General features: G+C 35.7%; 1 protein-coding gene across 2 annotated transcripts in view; it reads left to right on the forward strand.

Moving 5' to 3' along the window:
- The window catches only part of KCNH8 (potassium voltage-gated channel subfamily H member 8), a 178,406-nt gene that overhangs the window by 60,023 nt on the left and 98,222 nt on the right, over positions 1-20,161 (forward strand). For both annotated transcript variants that reach the window (XM_027639453.1, XM_027639454.1), the window contains exon 3: positions 12,408-12,539. In XM_027639453.1, the coding sequence (XP_027495254.1) occupies positions 12,408-12,539 (132 nt within the window). The remainder of the gene's footprint in view (positions 1-12,407; positions 12,540-20,161) is intronic.

Here is a 20,161-nt window from a genome sequence, read left to right on the forward strand (position 1 = left end):
TTCTTCATTTCTTCTGGATTTGATCTAAAATGTAGATCATCTGTGTCTAATTTTTTGAGACAGAAATTCAAGCTTACAAAACTGAATAGGCATTGATTCCTTAATTGCCACGTTTTTCCATATTTTGAATTTGTTTTAAACTTAGTGTAAAGCTGATTTAGTTTTTATCATTAAATTATACTGTTAATTCTAAACAAGTAGTGATTCAAGCTCTTACTAGTTTGATTTGAATTTAGTAAGCTTGAATATGGAGCCTTTCACAGTTATTTAACCATCATTTAATAATTCACCTCTGCTCAGTAATTGCTAGTTAAAGGAATGATTTTTATAACTAAAGCAACCCCAGCAATCCACATACAATTTTATAGAAATTCCAGACTGCTCTGAGCTGACACTGCAGCAAGAGTGGTGTTCAAGGAGTTGGGTAGGAAGCTGAGTAAAATAGGTTACCTGTGTGTGGGATGAACTGCAGTATTTTGTCATTTGGGTTTGGATCTCAACAGGATCTCAAGCAGTTGTGCTCTAATTAGTCCTTCTGGAGTGACTAGAAGTGGGTAGGAACTTTTTTCTATATGTGTTCTCCTTTTGGCATTTTAATGAATTTTTAGAATAAGATAAACTAGTTGCTAATCCTGGGTATTTTCTGCCATGTTAGCACAGAGAAGTTCTAGAACTATTGCAGCAAAAACAGCAGCTTCAGAGAGAGACATATTTTGAAAATTGGAGTCAAAATACACTTTTCATCATAGTTTCAGAATTTATTTTGTTTCCTCAGTCAGTTTCTTGCTTTTTATTTGACAGAGCTATATTAGTTTCCTGAAGACAAACAGAAACGGAAACTATTAAAAACCAAGGAATTTTATGATTGTTGTCTTCTTCAGAAAGTTTTAAAATTATATTGCTTAGGAGCTGATTTTTTAACTTAATTTTTTTCTGTTACTATTTCTACATTTTCTTTAAAACATCTGCAATGAATCAGGTTGTCAATTATGAAAATGGAAATGCAAATTAACCTTTTGGAATTCAAGTGAATTGTGAGAAAAATACTTGCTCGCTGGATCTCTTTTTTAGAACAATCTAAAAGCAGTTGGGGACTATGCTGAGGAACTACACTTAGACAAACCCTTCTTTTTCTCACTACTGGACCACTTCAGAAGTTTATCAATAGCAAGTGCAGGTAGTCAAATGAGATCTCTACATTCCCTCTAACTGAAATACAATTAAGGACCAGTATGGATTTTTTCCTTTTCTGTTACAGCCAAAGATAATTCTACAGTAAACCCTGTAATCACTGACTTAGTCCAGTCTAAGCTCTCTATCTTCAGATGCTGAGAAGGTCATACTTTGGTCCCTTATGACCAATCAGAGTAATTTTCTATGTCTCAAAATTAAGTTTGTGTTGTTTTAACTGAGGTTTGTGGCTACAAACAAGCTTTTAAAACCTGCAGTAGGCCCACAACCTTCCTTCATTCAAAGGAATTTGGCCTCTTTCTGTGCATGTGTAAGTTGTGTGAAACACAATATAATCAGTAATGGCCATTTCTGATTTATGGATGTTTGAGAGAATTCACTGTATTGTGTACTGTATCTGTGCACCCCAGAAAAAGTGCTGTTTGCACAAGATTTTGTGGGCAATTAAAAATCCCTGCTGTAAGAGGACTGGAGCAAGTGGGTGTTGCTGGGACCATCAGTACAAGTTGCCTTAGGAGTTGTCTGCAAGTAGACTTTGCTTTATCTGTGATAAACCACAAGGACTCAAGGGATTCTTTGTCATCTTCTATATGTAAATTTATTTAAACACTTTCTGGGGTATGTCTTAGGCATGTGCCTTGCAGTTCTTGGCCACTAAAGATTTGGTAAGCAAATTATAAGGGCAGGAAGATGTAATATATTTAGTTTATGTATTTATTTATTTATTTTAAGAGTAAGATTAAATCAAGATATTTTGTCTCTTCTCATCACTGCGTGAGAGTATGTGTTTTAGTAAGTCTGTATCCTTATCTCAAAGGTCAGGATTAAGGTATTCTTTGAGATGGATGGAATATGTGCAGAAAAAGGGTGAAAGAGCCCCTCGTTGAGTTACTGGTTTCATCAGGTCAAAAGCCATCTGAAGTCCAGGTGTGACAGTGTTCTCACATGGACAGCAATGACAGCTCGAGGCCATGAGGCATCATCTATTGCCTCTGCCACGGCTGCAGTTGAATAATGTGCCTAGAGGATAGCAAAGGCTCCACAACATCATTTGTGTTTTATGCATTGTTTGTGTTAAGCAAACAGAAAGGCATTTTTTAGATGATGAGTTCAATATTATTTAAAATTATAGAATATTTAATTCATTACAAAGAAATTGAAGGAAAATTAATTTCTTTTGAAATGAAAGAAAATTGGGTTTTCTTCAAGCATCTCTTCTCTACACAAAGTACTTTTCTCATTGCAAAAATGGTATCTGCTCTTTCCAACACAAAGTTTAAAAACATAGTTTTAATGGTTGTCCAAAAATATCCTGTAGCATTTTGAAACATGGGAGTTGTATGGTACCAGTTTAACTGACTCCCCGCTTTAACCATCTCCTGAAATGTCTTTGGGAAATGTTAAGCCCAACAGTTAGAGAAGAGGAATTTATTAGAATTTTATAACTGTAAAAAAAATATTTCCATAGAGAAACATCAATTTTCTAGTGACATCTAGTTACTAATGTAGAGGAAGCCCCTTGACAAGTTGCTTGGCAGAGTAGTTCATAACAATGTGGCCTCACTGCTGCTTCACTGCTTTTCTGCCTTAAAAATTTGGTTTAAAAATAAGAAAGCTAAAATGCTTTTGTGGTAGGCTTGCTCACACTATCTAAATTATAGTACAAAATATAGGAGGAGGGGAATACAAAGAGCAAGCAATAATGAAAAATTAATCTGAAGGTTAATTGCAGTTACCTGAGCAACAAAAAATAATTTGTAACTTTATAAAATGAGACTTTTTATTTTTTTCTTCTTTTCTTCTTTTCTTTTTTCTTCTTTTTTTTTTTCCCCTTTTTTTCCCCTTTTTATCCCTTTCTTCTCATTCTTTTTCCTTTTCCCCTTTCATATAGCTCATTAGGCATCTGGAAGTTTCACTGATTCAGGGAAGTCTTCCTCTTTAAAAGGCAGTATAGGATATAGGCAGAACATAGACAGAAGGCATGTCCTTGTTTTCCTCTATTTCACAGAAGAGGGAATTTTTGGTTTCTTTTCTCTCCAAACACCTAATTTGATTGACCCATGGCTTCTCATGAAAGGTAACAGGTAGCCGTGAGGCATCTTGATATTTTAGAGACAGTCCCAGCTTTTGCAGCAGAAGAGGAAAACAGGGCAGACTTCTGATGCTCTGGAGAGCCCTGGCTTAAACTCTACAGAGCCTTGGGTAAAGTAGTCAGCAAAAGCCTGAGAGAAGACAAAACAAGGGGGTGAATTTCAGTTAGAAGGAAAAAACAAAACAGTAAGAACCCCTGTGTGTAAGATGATCTAAACCATCTGAGATCTTTTTCTATAATTTAATGAGACTTCAACTAGACTGCTGCTTACTGACAGTGCTGATATTTTGTTCTGATGGCATTCATGGCAACACTGGCTAATAGCTTCTTTCAATAGCAACATGATGTATTAAAAGCATAATTCACTGAGAAAAGACTTGTTTTCCTAGAACCACACTGATAAGTAAATAAATCTGTATGAAAGTTTATTACGTTTCTACAAAGTGATGTCCTTCATTGCTTACAGATGCTTACCAATTAATGTTTCCACATGGGCACCCTGGGCTTCCAGCTGCACCTACTATAAATGGCTGTTAGTAATGCTGTATGGTCTTGTCTAGTTTTTAAGAGATATTTCATTATGCTACTTTTTATACATCTTTTTTTAGGAAGAAATGTAAGTATTTATTTTGCAGTGAGATGTTTGTACGACATCAGACCAGCCACTATTCTCTTCAAATTTTCTCACAATTTTATGGCCACACTAAATCTGCTGATAGGCTACCTTTTATTTTTATAAGCTTTAAATCAAGCTTTAGCTAAAAGCTGAGTTTTAGCTTTACCATGAGTTAGGCTATTCTTTGGACAAAGACAGTTCAAAGTACTGTTTTTCCTGATGACTACCTGCCTCCCTTCTGCTGACGTTTCCTTATTTTGTCCGTGATCCCCAAATCTACGTACTGGATCATGATGCAGACTACTTACCACCTCCTGTGCTGACATTTGCAATGGGTTCTTGTATTAGTTTTTTGGAAGAGTGGTAGGAGGCTCATGTTAGCACTGTCTATTGAAGTCTCTCACTGATTTGGCTAGGGAATTGCAAAAGCAGTTTGATTTTACAGAGCAGTTAAATAACTAGAAGGTTAAAACCTACTGCTTTCCAACTGGTGAGGTTACTATAATTTGTTTCATTGGGCAGGCTCAAAGTCTGCTTACAGCATGTGCTCACACGGATTCAAGTGGAATTGGGAAGATTAATCCTCTCTACAAAGTTATATAATTGTGTTTCAAAACCCTTCTGTACAAAAAACATGAACCCGAAGGATGGAATTATCAATCCAGATCCATGACTTGACTCCTTCTCAAGTTTCAACTCTAGCCCCTTCATTTCAGAAAGGTGCCAGCGGACAGCATGTCAAGTACAGATTAAAGTTCTTGAATGATGACCTCAACAGAAAATCCTCAAACATGCTGAAAACTGCTGATTAATAATAGCAGATAAAACTGAAATAATACACAGGGACTATATTTTTGTTTATATTTGTATCACTTGTGTTTTAAACTGAAAACCTGAAATTTTTCTTTATAAGTGTAGTGGTCTGTTTTTGGTATTGCTGTGTTTTTCCTTACAGGAAATTTCATGACATCTAGAAAGTTTCTTTTTTAAGATAATAAAACAATGAGGTTAAAAGCAAAATAATGTCATTTGAAAACATGGCTGTGTTTAGATGAATGTGTGCTACAACTCCTCCTGATGTCAAAATATCAGACACAATTTCAACATAATAAGTACATGTTTTTTCATATATATATATGAATAGATATGTAAATATATATACACACATATATACATGTCTATGAGAGATCATTGTGCTTTGAGAAAATTTCTTGCTTTGTTTTCAAAAGTACATCCCTCAGTAGACTGAGAAATCATATTTGCTGCTGTGATTACATCTACATGTTGGCTCTGGAAGTCCAATAGCAATAACGACCATAGGTTATAAACACAGTTTTAACAATAGATTTCAATAATACAATATCAAGGGAAAGCAAATTTGGCTTATTTGGGGATTGCTTAACTGAAAGCAATGAAGTGAAGACTAGACTGCTCAGGAAGGACTGAACCTGACTACTTCTGGAATAGTCCATATAAAGATATTGAAGAAACTGTATTTTGGTTTGTTTTGTTTGCTTTTGTTTGGTTTTGTTGGGTTATTCTTAATTTTGTCTACAGATACTGTAGACAAAATATACAAACTATATTTTTTTATATAAATAGCCTGTCTCAATTAGTGTTTTCCCAGGAGTTAGCTGACAAATGCTGACTGCCTTGTACTACTATAAGTGTGACAAAGTAATGATCATTGGAGGTGGAGGGAAAGTAAGCTGCAGATTTGTAATATTTATGAGTCTGCCCTGAAGCTTTTTGCATTCAAACAGAATGTATTTCACTGACTTAACAGAACTTTTAGATAATCCTGTGTATTTTACTAATTGTTAAAACTGCAACCTGGTAAATATACTACATCAGGGAAGTATTTATCTCCTTAAATGCAGTTTTCTTTTCTAATCTGGATGGAGATAGGAAAAGGAAATTAGAGCAGACAAAAAAAAGTAGCACACATAAGGTTAATGTATGCAATATGGCATTAACAGGCATTCCTTAGTTCTCTGCTTTTATTCAATGAAAACTCAGTGTAACTAGAGGATTTTGAAATGGTCTCATTAAGTAGGAAAGATAGTGAAGCTAGACAAGGAGAGACAAGAAAACAGAGTAAACAAAACTGAAATGTAGATTTACTAGAGCTTATAAATTAGCTTGCATAAAACATGTACTACAAACTGCAGCTGTGACATACAAAAAATATAAAGAACACTAAGGCTGGAAAAGGCATGCACTCAAACTAGAACCTGCCATAACACAGCTAGTCTGTGTTCACGTAGTGACAAATGGAAACTTTGAGGTGGTGAATTAAGCCCCTCTCTGCTTAACACTGGCAGTTTGCAGGAGAGGCAAGGATAGGAGATTGCTGTGCTGAAAAGCATCTCCTCTTGAAACATTATTTCCCTCTCTTCCTCTCTCCATCATGGCAGTGATGACATGATGACCATGTCCAAAAAGTTGGACATGCTAAGCAATAAGAGGCGTATGACATATGAGGCACTGAGTTACCTGGCAGTAGAAGAAATAGAGCATAGGTTGAAGTTGGGTACAGAAAAGAAGGCTGGGAAGACATGGAGGAGGGGATTTGCACATCTCTAACAGATTTTAATAATTGTACATGGCGTTCCATAGGCTATATTGAGGGTTGCAAAGCTATTTGTAACAAGTTTTAAATCAACTCAACAAGATTAATACTTTCCTTCTTATTCATACTGAAATAAAATTTTTACTTTATTATTAAAGCATTTTATTATCTCCTTTCATCTACCAAATTATTGAGATACAACTATATTCTGGTTTAAGATGTAAATACATTTTTAATTAATCCATTTTGGATTCATTAATAGATTATAAATCCATTTTGGAATGGATTTACATTGACTGTTAAAACTTGTAGGGAGACTTACTTCCAGGATATTAGCATGATCTGCTGGCCACACAGAATTTGGGGAAACAAGATCTTGAACCTTCTTTACTACTCCTGTGAAAATGTTAGCACAACCATCTGTTACCATAGAAGTTAGTTGCATGCTAGCCCACATGTGTTCTTAGTTTTGCAATAATTTCAGATCAAAGAATGTCACCAAGGTATAGCACACAGGTTGGCACCTGCAATAGCAGAATTCAAGGAAAAAAAATTATGGGTTTTGTTAACACATACATTTGATTTCTGCAGAGATGATGGAGAAGAACGAGGTGCTAATTTGCTTAAAGGAGCAGAACCTTGCATTAGCTGCGTTAATTGATCATTGTCAAAGTTGCGATATTTATGAGAAAGTACTTTATTATAGCTATACTTTTTCTTTCAGCTTCTTTCCCTTTCTGTTTAGTTCAGTTGCAATTTTTGTAAGGATTGTTTTCTTCTTTGCACTTTTCTCTCCTCAACAAAATGTTGACATCTTGTGAAAACTACATAACTTTCAAAATGAAATGTTACCAGTGACACTGGGAATCTTTGGCTAAGCTAATGAAAGAGAGAGTTTGGTTTCCTCAGGCAAAATCTTTGGCATCCTGGTCTGTCAGTCTTGAAGTGCACACTTTCTGCGATGGAAAAGAGGAGATGATCAGGCTAAAACTTCTCTGGCATTATGATGTATCCAGCAGCAGGTTTACTTCGCTAACAATTCATAACTCTGCCAATGAGACAGTGTTGCAATGGTGCAGATTTAGCATTAACACTGTTGACAAGTTATTACAGCTATCTACACAAAAATATTTTTATCTTCTACATAACAAATTGGGTGGTGTGTTTTAATAGTTTCCTTTAAGGCTTGATTTGCATCTCCTTAAAAGAACATTTAGTTTACTAAGTCTCCTGCTTAAACATAAAGGTAGGTTCCAGATTTATGATGTCTTGTGCAGCCTAATTCTGCACTCCTATGCATATATATCTGATGATAACTATTCCTTGAAGAGCTATTGTTTTCTGCCACATGACTTGTATATCTAATACGCAAAATATTTAAACTTTCTGTCTTCAGATACTCGGGTTCACAGTCTAGGAAACATTTAACTGAGCTAGTCTGGCACGTTATATGCAGATGTAGAGCTTCACCAAAGAGCTCTGCAATTTAATCCCTCTTTCTTTCACCACAGAGAAGCGGAAATAAATCACAGAAATTTGTGCATTTGTAATTTCCGGCCCCTGAATGATGGAAGGGGCATCACCCCCTAAGTGATGGAAGGGACAGGACAAGCTGGATCAGTGTCTGTCTGGAGAGTAGTGTGGCAAGAAAAGTCCTGAGTTATTGACAGTCTGCAATTGGATATAACACATGTCAAAACAAAAAGGATGGCTTAAGCTTTTTTTCCTGGACAAAACCACTCACGGACTGTCAAGAGCAAAAGGGGACCATAGCTTTGCATGAATATCACTCATTCCATGTAATTTATAGGAATATGTATGACTAAGAAAGAACTCACTACTCAAAATTTTTACAATGGTGCAGATGGGTGCAGAATTTAATTATTTTGCTAAAGAATTATACAAACTTGCTGTCCGTAATCCCATTCCATTTCTATATTGCAATACCTGTGCAGTATTTCTCTGCAGTACCCAAATATCTGCCAAGATTTTTCCATTCTGAGTATTTCACTGGGCTCTGTCTGGGGTGGGCATGGCTGAAGATCGAGTATTTTCATACGGTGAGTGCACATATCTCATCAGCGGAGCTAATGGTCTCAGTCTGTTCCTTGGTTTAAGTGGGCTGTATTTTCTAGTGAACAGAATGCTTGGCTCTGAAGGCTATTGGCATTCTAATGGCAGGGTTTTGTATAAAACCTCCCTTTTAAATTCCTTGGTCTGTTGACCTTTGTTTTGATTTCAGTCTGAGGACAGACTTCTAGCTGTCAAAGCGAGGAAAGGTAGAACGGTTGGTTGAGAGAGTGACCATAAAGTATTCTCTGTTTTTATGTATATATAAAAGGTGGACTATAGCCAAATTGCCTTGTGATAAGATTATGCTTCATTTGGTCTCTTTTCTCACTCCCCGTGATGTGCTTATATAAGCCTTGAGGTTATTAAAACATATTTTGACCCTTCACTTCATAATGCAAGAGAAAGATTAGACTCTTTCTCCAAGAGTGGTGGCCTGAAGCAATAAAGAGAATCTGTATATAAATAAACCTCTAAGAGAAATTTCTTTGATAGACGGCTCTTGACAATACAGAAAACCTTTGTATGCACCATCTGAAGCAGAGAAGGAATTTCTGTCTCACAGATGAGTGCATTCAAAAGAACTGTAACAAAATAGGGTACTACTTTTTTTGATGAGAAAGTTCTGCTTTTGGCTTATAGAATTATATGATGCTGGCTTTCAGTAAAAGCTAAGTAATAGATCGCATTGGATCAGTATATTTTTCCAAGAATGCTCCTCAATAATGAAAGCACACTTTTGTTTCTTACAGAATGCAACCTTATATTGACCTAGTCCTGACCTAAAACAGATCATCTCTAGTCCTGAAGAGCACCTCATATTCATTTCCTCCTTTCAGAGTGAAGGCAGAGGGTAAAAAAAAAAAAAAAAAGGAAACCAAGCCAACGAGCTCAGTTTAGGATTTCTAAAGATTGAGTGTATAAATACAGCCAGGACTGACTACTCCACCATGCAGGGAACTCCTCAGGAGTAAAGTAGCGTGTGCATTTATTCGATGCATGTCTCCTGCCCAGCAAACAAGCTGGGTCAGGATGAATGGCATTGGCTGGGGTGGGAATAGCCAGCTCCACGTGCCGCGTGGCTCTGGCACGGCGGGGCTGCAGGTCCCAGAATCCACTGGGAACCAGTGCGGAACTGCTGTCTCCCGGTGGGCTGGGATGGGGCCACACTCGGCATGAGCTGGGTCATTTGGAGCCAGGTGGCCCCGGAGGTGCATGGGAACGGGATGGTGCAGGGGTGTGGGGTGGCTCTGGCGGTGCGGAGGGGGGGCTGCATCCCAGAAGGGTGTGGGGAGGGGGGGTGTCTCCCCTGCATGTGTGGCAGTGCTGGCACACCACGTTTTATGTATGTTTGCTTTGCTTAGTCAAAATATTTACAGAAAAGGAGAATGAGAAAAGATAATGAAAGAAAATATGATAGAGAGAAACAGTGAGTAACATTAATGGTGACAGGATGTGGAACAATTTCAGTGACCAATGTTCATGTGCAGAGAATTCAAATGCACTTTGATTATACAAAAGAGCAAATGCATTAAACCATTAAATGTTAAATTAAACCATGAAATGTATCTATCTCTAATGATGAACCATGTTACAATAACTCCCTTAAACCTACAAATCTATCATTTCAGACACTATTACCATAATTGAGTTAGGTTTGTTTGAACATGGCTGATATCTACAACTTTCTTCGAGGAGCAGCCTTAATGGCTAATTTTACATGTGTGTGTGTGGAAAAGACATGAAGCGATTAAAAAGAGTAAGATATGCTTCCACTTTTCGAGATTGAAACAGGTGTTTAAAAGACCATTGCCACTGTTGGTGATATTTAGAAGAAAGATTTGAGAATGACTTCTTATCTACTGAGACTACTGCTAGAATGCAGCCAGGTAGAAAGTAATTTTACCAGTAAGAATTTGGCCAGTTTAAAAGTTATAATGGCATTTTGTAGAGACCTGTGATTCTATTTGCAAGCAGTAAAGTAAAATTTCTTAATACTTCTTCTCTTTGAATGCAGCACTTCAGATAGATAGGATGATGAGTCTCTATAACTGTTCTGACAGTACTACTACTGAGCAGTTTTTCCCAGAATTTTTGGTAAAAAAGTCAAAACTGAAAAAAAAATTCAAGAAAGGAAAATTCAAATGGAAGAAGGAACAGTAGAAATATCTTGCTTCTGACATAATTTCTGCCTTTTTTTTTAGGAGGGCTTCCTTACTTACTTTGTCTTCAACCTAAAAATGTGGATATTTAAACCCAATATAAATCCAGTCTGCTTCTTTCCATGATTTTTCTCTCCTCCAGTTTCTTTCCTCCTGTTCCAGATTCTCCCTGTCCCTTCTTTAAAAACCTTAAGTGGCAGTGTTTCCTGATTACTGAACTAGTAATGTTACTCTGAAAGCTGCCTGACTCTTGGAAAGTTTGATCTGGACAGAGACAACAAGATGAATTTCCTTTGAAGCATATTTTTGTACTTTTAACTGTAATGATCCTTCAAAAGGGAAGCTGCTGTTTCACCTCCCATACTTGTCTATAGTGTTCAACAGGCAGTCAGGGAACTTCTACTTGAAAATCTAAATTATAAAACTTAACTGTGATCTTCTTCTGTCCAGTTCTTTTTCCAAACTGAAAACTTCAGCAGACAGCATAGTGACTAATCTACTTGCTCTTCCTAAGGCCCCCTCCAGAGCTCAGCTGATCATGTGGCAGTAGTCAGTTGTGTTAGCAATGGTTCAGGGAAATAGTCCTGTTTCCTTATATGCATTAGAGTAGACTTGTGCTGGTGAATGAATGCCAAAAACAGTATGTTGTGAAGCAGTGTGATTGTAGAAGGGTAAAGACATGTCCAAAAAATAAATTTTAAACTCTCCAATGCTACTTATACATCTTATAAATAATATTAGGAGGCTGACAGTGGATGGAGGTAGTTGATATTGGTACCCAAAACCTAAAAGAGACAAAAGCTTGGTACTGGGCTGAATTACTTAAGAATGGATGGGATTGGGATCTAGGATGTTTGCTTGTAATGCACTACCAGCATCCAGGCATTCATTATTTTCTTATTCCCAGTAGTGTTAGTAGGAAGCTTATGAATGATGTCATTGGAATTGAATAACATATCTTGCAAACAGGACGTACGCAACCAGTGACAACAGTAAGAATTTATTTTAGGCCGTATGATTATATAGCAGGTGTGGACAGAGAAAGGTTGACAAGAATATTGCCAAACTCAGTGTTTTACAACTTCAGTCTTAGCAAGGTGAATGTTACAGACAGTAGGGAAGACAGCAGATATTAATTTTACAGATGATGTGTGGTATTAGATATCTCACCATCTGTAAGCTGCAATGAGTTAATTCTATTTCTGTTCTGGGCCTGATATCTGATTAGTTTAAATATCTTTGAATTAGTGGAATGATCCTCTGACTATCAGGTCTTCTGTCAAGGGGTTTTAATGAGTATCAAGTCAGATGATTAAGGTAGAATGATTCTATAGTAAACATGAACGCTTCAGATGTCAAGTTAACAAAGCGAAAGCTTTTCCAGGAAATAAGCAACATCAGTTGAGAGTTCATGGTTTCAGAGGACTAAGCAGCTACATTAAACTCTATTAATGATCCCTGTAGATAAATTTTGCATTTAAATTAATGTCTTCCTTCTGGAGAAACAGTATTACTGAGCTTCAACCAATGATGCAAAGAGATTTACATGAGCTGAACATCTGTGATTCCCTGACTACTGACCTCCTAAATAAGATTTATTTTTTTTTAGAATTACATAGTTTTAGATTTAGTAGTTCACTTTTTTCCCTCCTTTCTCTACTAAAAGACAGCTGTTTGAATTAAATTCATTCTTTATCCTTGCAGGGTCTTCATTCTGGTGCTTACTGGATATTGTTCCTATAAAGAATGAAAAAGGAGATGTAGTACTCTTTCTGGCCTCTTTCAAAGATATAACAGACACAAAAGTGAAGATTCCTGCAGAAGACAAAAAGGAAGGTTTGTGTAAATTACAAAAACAGTGATAAGAACCAACATTTATATGTTTTTGGGAATTACGCCTACATGAACTTTTGCTCTTGTGTACACTTCTCAATATAGAGAGACATCCTAGCTTTCCAAAGAAGAAATTAATATATGTCATGGAGGGATAAATAATCTGACTTATTTTTTTATATGGACATACTGCTCCACATTTGGGAGACAGAGCACTTTGTCCTCAAAATTAAATTTGCTTTTATGTGCCATGACTTAATTTATTTACTTTCTGGAGGTACATTTTGGAAAAACTAGACCTTTTCAAAGATTCCTTCTCTGAATCTGATTTCAGTATGGCTGAGAGATGAATGAATGTATTTTTTCATGTTTTTCCATAAGCAGAATTTAGAACAGCTTTAGAAATCATTTTGCCTGTTAAGAAGCATATATACTCTTGTGTCATCTAGTTTTCATTACATTAAATTATAAGATTTATTATGTCATCGGGATTGTCCAATAGTATAAGAAATACATTCTCACTTTTATTTGCTTCTGAAAGGAAACACTACAAGGATTGTCTCTTGAATTTGGAAAAAGATTGTATTATGGTAACGATTCACAACTGCCATAAAATAATTTTGACTGTATAATGTAATAAAGGTTTGCTAAATTTTACTAACACAAAGCAAAATCAGTATGGATGGATGAAGGCTACGCAGTGAGAATTGATCTATGTTGTATATCAAAGGCAGTGAACTTATTCCAGATTCACATTTTGTAAAGGTATAGTGAACCAACACTTGTTTTGCAATTTTTCAGCGTTCAGAGAAACTATTTAGAAAGAGTATATATGTAGACAGCATGAGTAACTCTCCGAATTCTGTAAAATGTCATTACTGTTGAATTTTTCCAATGTGGAACTGCTCTGGTATTTATTTAAATTTTTCACCCTATGATAGCCATTTGCTCTCTGCATATCTCAAAAATAGCATACGTATGGCTCTAGTACTCCTTTTGTCCTCATGGGTTTCTAAAGTAGGAGAACAATTAATTTACAACTTTTTCACATTTTAAATATTAGCTTTTCAACAGAAAAAAAAGTTATATTTCAGTTACAGAGATATGCAATTCAGCATTCTTTTATGAAATCTTAATACTTTAAACTGGAAAATATTATACTACCCTGTGCTGATGAATATTCATGCATCAACATTTATGTTAAAAATGTCCATGTCTTCTGTACCTTTGGACAAATAATTACAAGTTTTTCTTACTTTTCAAGCCCTGAATATTGGAGAGTTGTTTTTTTGTTTTGCATCCTTCACTTTTTGCACCAAACATATTTGAAAATTTCTGAGCTGGAAGACTGAAAAATGGCCTTGAAGGTACATTTTGCAGCTTTTCCTTACATCCACTTTCAAGAAATTGTTATAGGTAACAAAACTAGAATAGAAAAAATATTTTATCTAGTTTCTCCTTAAGCCTCTTATGAAAGTTTTAGGAAAGTAATTTATTAAAACATGATATATGGGACCATGTAGAAGAAATATTGTCAGAACATCTGTTCTCTGAAGACTGATGACTTACTTACAAGCAGTGCAAATTTTCAGGATGGATTCAGTGAGAAATCACATTATTAGCATCGTGGAAGCAGAAAGTAACACTTAGTATGGGGCTTTGCCAAATACACTGTTTTATGTAATATAGTGAGATAACAAACAGGATTTAACTATTTATTCAGAATATTTACAAACAATTCCAACACTTTAATTTTATGTACCTCTACTTGGATATATAAAAATAAATTTAGTGGTGCATTAGCTCTTTGAGTTAGATTAAAATTCTTCTGTGCAGAGTGATTCACCAATCCTCCACTGGTGAACATAATCTCATAATTGTCAGAAAAGAATTCCCAGTACAATCTATGCAATTGATTCAATATCTGAAATTTCAGAATGTTTAACTTATGAAAGTAATTGGTGCTTCTTTATTTAGACCACAAAAACTATCAGGCATGTAGGAGACACCTCATATTAACAGTGTCTTGTTTGGATTTATGAAAGAGCTTTTTTAATGTTCAGTGATTGACACCCATTGCAAAATTATAGATACACATTACTGGATATTATTTTCACAGGTAATGTTACTAAAAAGATAGGTTTATTTTTTCAAAGATTACTGAATTTTTCCTTTTAAAAATCAAATACTTTGCATACTCAAGAGTTGAATGCAAGCTGTTGCTATAAGGTAACTGCCACAATGACCAGTTTTCTATTGCCTTTTTAGCATATCTCTGTTTATGGCAGGAGAACTTAGATACAAACATTCTCAGTGTGAAACTCTTTTTGCCCATGCAATGTTTTCGTATCAATGTTTTTGTTTCAGTCTCTCTCTTCTGTTTTCTACCGCAAACAGATTTTTATAATTTGTATGGGTCATTAATAGTCATATTACATCTCCCTTTAATTTCTAATCTCCTTAGAAAACTTATCCAACAAAATTATTTCATATTCCTTTCCTCCCAAGTCTGCCCCGTACCCCTTGGCATTCCACCAGCTCTCTATGGTAATACACTCTCACTGATTGTGCTTCCAAAAGTCTTCTCCAGACTCCTCCCTCACATCTCTCCTCCTTTTTATATCACATGTTTTTTCCGTAAGATCTTGTTCTCCTTGTACTTTTACAATGACACCTTCCTGAGCTTTATCTCCTGATTTTATGGCCTCTTTCTTTTAGTGCATTGTGTATTTACTTTTCCAAATCCCAGGAGCTGATACTCTCTTCGATTTTCTACAGACATTTTCTTATCTATTTTATCTCATCTGTTCGTGCAACTTGAGTTGTTCCTTTGTGCCAATGTGCCTTGCAAAAGTCTACCTTTTTGCCTTATTTCCCTTTACCCAGCCCAAATGTCAGATGTCGGCTGTGACCTTTTCTTTTGGATGTCTCATTCTAAATACAAATTTAACAGATTTTTTTTTTTCTCCTTTTTTTCTGTATGAAAGTTTCCAGTGAAAACAGCCCTATCAACCAATGGAAGGAGTAGACTTTTTCCTGAGACTTTCATATAATAAAAATGCAAAAATATATGCCTGAGAAATTTGGCAGTCTTTAAGAAGTGCTGTGACTGTCAGTGTCTTTCATGGCTGCTCTGATTTGGTTGGGTTGGGTTGAGTTTTTTAAGTCAAATTGCCATTCTTCTCCCCCACCGCCTCCATACCCCTTTAATTGCCATATTCTTAAAAGCCTCAGCTCTTCAGTATCGGTAATTTGCTTTCAACAATACATATTTACCCTACCTGTAAGTTTACTGTAGAAATGCACTCTGCTTTCTATCTGTTTATTAATATCTATAATCATTTGCAGTTCTGCAAAGCAACTCAATACCTTTTCTTCCTAAAATTTGGCTCTTTAATCATGTTGGTGGTCTTTTCAATATACAGGAAAAGGTTTATTTTGTTTTTTTTAATAAACACTGTGATTCCTTAAGAAACTGTTTCTTAAGCAGTTTTATAGGAGCTTTATTTTAGTATCCTAACTTACAATGAGCTACATTTTGGTAAACCAGTTGAGAGTTCCGTTGTCCTTTTGGAGGAGACTGATTGAACTGATCAAACTGAAAATTCCAGACTCCAGTTCTGGACTCCAGTGTGGTTATGGCTGGATCAGTTCTTTTTCATTTCTGCATACGAACTTTCTGTAATACACTTGACCATATGCTGGAATTTAGTGGGAATACAAGATTCTAGTTAGGGAAATAAGAAATCAAATTGTTCTGTGACTACTTTTAGATCTCCAATCTGTATGCTAATGTGTAATAACTTCGGTTACGTAGATGCAGAGTTCTACCACTATAGTCACTGCTAAAATTTCCCTGTTGAATTTGGCTCATTCCAAAAAGCTTCCTTTAACCTTTATTGTAAATCTATTTGTTGTTTTTTGTTTTTTTCATCGTGAAAATTTTGAACTCTTTGTTTTAAAATAATTATCTTGGGACAGATTTTCTCAACTTTATTCCAGCATTATTATAAAAATGTGTGCAATATATATATAGTAACCACAGAATCACGTGATGGTGGAGGTGGGAAGGCATCTTGGAGATTGTCTGGTCCAGTGTCCCCTTCTAAAGCAGGATCAGATTGAATGGATTGCCCAGGACCATGAACGGATATGTGCTGAATATCATGAAGAATGGAGAATCCACGACTTATCTGGGCAGCCTGGTCCAGTGTTTGACTGCTCACAAAGTAAACAACATTTTTTCTTAAATAGAATTTCGTGTTTCAGGTTGGCCTGCCTGTTGGCAAATATGCCTTCACCCTCAAAATAACGTGAATTAAAAGTTGGACTACAGCCTTTCCCACCCCAGATTAAACTGGGTGGTATAGTTTAACTGGCTTGCTTTTTCTGGCTTCTTAGTAATCCTTAGGTCTATATAAATTTCTAAGGAAACAGATTTATTTTGATTATGCATCATTTGTTGGAGAGAGGAGTTGTTCTTTTCAGTGTGCTGAAGTGAAATACCATGTGCCAAACATTTTGCATTCCAGATTTTTTATGTTAAAAATGTCTGCTTGGAGCAGGAATGATCTCTTCTAGGAAATTCTGCAATGTACACTTTGATTTATTCTGTTTAATTACTGTCTCAGCTATTTCATGATTGCTCAAGCTACAGCAGTGAATATTCAGGAGACAACTTTTCATTTTAAAGCTTCTTACACCCGTCAGGAGGCAGGATATTGAGATGGGGAATACAGTCACCTAGATGTACAATAATCAAAGGAGATAAAATTGTTTCAGGATGCCCGGGGCATCATGCAGTTCTGTTGGTGGAGGAGGCAGGATAGAAGCACAGTTTTATCCCAACATTCCCACTGTCCAAAGGAAGAACATATTGTGGAAGCCTTTTTTTTACAATGACCTCTCCTCTAGGATGACTTTGTTCCTGACTCATCATCAAAGTAAGAAGGGTCTGCAACTCTTCTGCCATCAGTAAAGAGAAACTCCTTTCCTCCTGATTGGTGCACAATAGTTTAAACACTATAGGAACAAAAATAGAGCTGCCTTTCTCTCCTTGTTCCTTCTGGTATTTGTGAGCACATGGATGCTCTCTCTCTTCCCTTTTCACCTTCTTATGCAATCAAATAAATTGTATTTGAGCCTTGACTCTCTAGAGACTTATCAATCTTTGTAGCTCTTGCTTTAGCTTTTCACCAGATATTAAATGCAAGTGGCAGTTCCATTCCAGCAATTCTCAGAGGGGTGCAGGACATGTTCTGGAGGTGAGGGAAAAGTGTCCTTTGTGGTACATGTGGAATGAAAATGAGAAAAAGAAAAACAAAGTCTGATTTTTGAGCAAATGCAGAGAAGATGACCATATTCTGGGTTATCCTGGAAGGCTGGGAGAATATATGCTTTAACCAGTGAATAGTTCATTGACTCACCAGTTCCTAGATAAACATGGAACCACCTCTCTTTTGTTTTGTTTTTCATTTTGCTGTCAGAATGGTGGAAACTATCTTCAGACATTCCTTTTAGAGTTTGAAAGCTCAACCATGTAAGACTGACAACAAGAACGCACAGAAGAAACAGGGAATGTGTTTAGTACATGTGTTGCCAATTAGAAAAGCTCTTCAGAGTTGGGTGTGTGTGCTAGGTGACTTTTTAAGGAGGTAGAAGGTTTACAACCTTTCTATATTAATTTACAACCTTATTTCTATGGAAAAAATCTGAAAAGGGTGAAATGTCTTTAAAGACTTTCATTAGCCTAGACTCAGTCTAGTATTTTACATTTTATTAAGAGACCATGAGGACTAGAATGCATATTGCTTGTACACTTAGTGTTCAGAAACACAAATAGGAGGACTTGGACCATTTGCAGAATTTAACTGTAATTGCAGTTATAGTGCATGTAGTTCCTGCTGTAGTTCCTCAGAGCAATTCTGAGGTTCTGTAAAAAGCAACAAATAAGACCTATTACAAGTGAGTTTTGCGTAGCTGTAGAAAAGATAGTTTTAAAGCTGCCAAGACTCCATCCTAAGTTGTATAATTAAGGTTGTAAGCGGTTTTACTTTATGACAAGGCACCTTCATAGTCTGAAAATCTCATTCTTTGAGAGGTAATCGGAGATACTTTCTGGGTGTTTTAATGCCCACATGAAACATATATACAGACTTCATAGGGTTTTGAACTTATAGATGTCTTAGCTCTTAAAACTTTTTTTTTAAAATCTATTTCCTCCCACTGTTTTAACTCAGGACAAGTCACACTGACCACAAAACTTTTTTTATAGGTGACTTGTCTAGGTCTGTATTGTAGATAAATCTATTAACAAAAGAAGTCTTCATTATCAAAAGACTTCTTTCATTACAAGATAGCAATTATTCAGGTACACATATTTTTATTTTCACTTAAGTGAGCAAGTTGTACTTTACCATCAACTTCTGTGCAAATCTTTTTTTTTAATTATTTGTGCAAAGATCAATGGTTTTGAAATTGTGATCACTTTTCTTGAATATTCTGGAGGACAAAAGATCAGTAAATAAAGTACTTGGTTGAATTCATGGAATTAAAGGAAAAAAGAAAACCTTTAAGTTCAGTGATATTACGTATTTAAATACTACACTCTTGCAAAGAAAGAGGCATTAACACTTGCTCAAGTCAATGAAAAGTTTCTCAGTGACTCAACTGAAATTATTTAAGTTCTAGGGGTTCTTAAAAAATATTTCAAATATTCTCATTATTACTGTTATGGTTTTGTTTATTATGATAAATGAGCATTTCACATTCACTGTGGGAAATACAAACTCTTACAGGAAATAACAGTACCATCAAAAAACAGCTGGAAGTGAGTAATAACCCAGCTGTAAATTCAGCACTACATTTTGTTCTCTAAGAACTACATATGACCACTCACTTCAGTTGAATCAGGAGACATGTTTCAAATTTGATGGCATAATAAAAAGAAAAATTTTCCCATTTGTGAGACAACTCTCTCTGGAGTAGTAGCAGTAGTAATCTGGCAAAGAAACTGTTTTTACACAATTATGAAATAGTTATTTTTTAGTTGGAATATTTTACTTTATTAGAAGAGTTTTGTAACTTTTAGGAAGTAGTTTTAATAAATGAGAAAATATCTTAAAGTAATTCACTTTCAGAGTTATTCCACTGAAAGTCAGTCTATTGGAACAGTTGAAGTAAGGTGTATTTGCTTGGATTTTTTTTCCAATTCTGTATGTTATGAGATAGACCCAAATACAGACATCTAAAAAGAAATATTTATTTATTTATTTATTTATGAATGTACACCTATCAACCCCCAAAATGGAAGAGGAGAAAAAACCCTTCTTCTGGCTTTGTGTGTCTCCTTCTACCATTTTTTTTTAGTAGTGGAAGAATCAGCAGCCCAAAATGCTGTTAAAGATTTTTAATCTCGTAAGCATACAACTGTTTAAAGGTCTTTCTGATTCATAAAAACTTTAATAGTAATGTATATTATTGCTCCTTTTCTCTGCCTGTTCAAGGCTGAATTTTCTCTGAAGGCATAATGCTAAAATTATGATAATCATACCATTGATTCTGTATAAAATTAGCCCCTCTAGAAAATGTTCTGTAATAATGTTTACAGCATAGAGCTGGCATGT

Source organism: Corapipo altera, unplaced genomic scaffold (genome assembly GCF_003945725.1).
Source record: "Corapipo altera isolate COAL_440 unplaced genomic scaffold, ASM394572v1 44, whole genome shotgun sequence".
NCBI lineage: Eukaryota > Metazoa > Chordata > Aves > Passeriformes > Pipridae > Corapipo > Corapipo altera.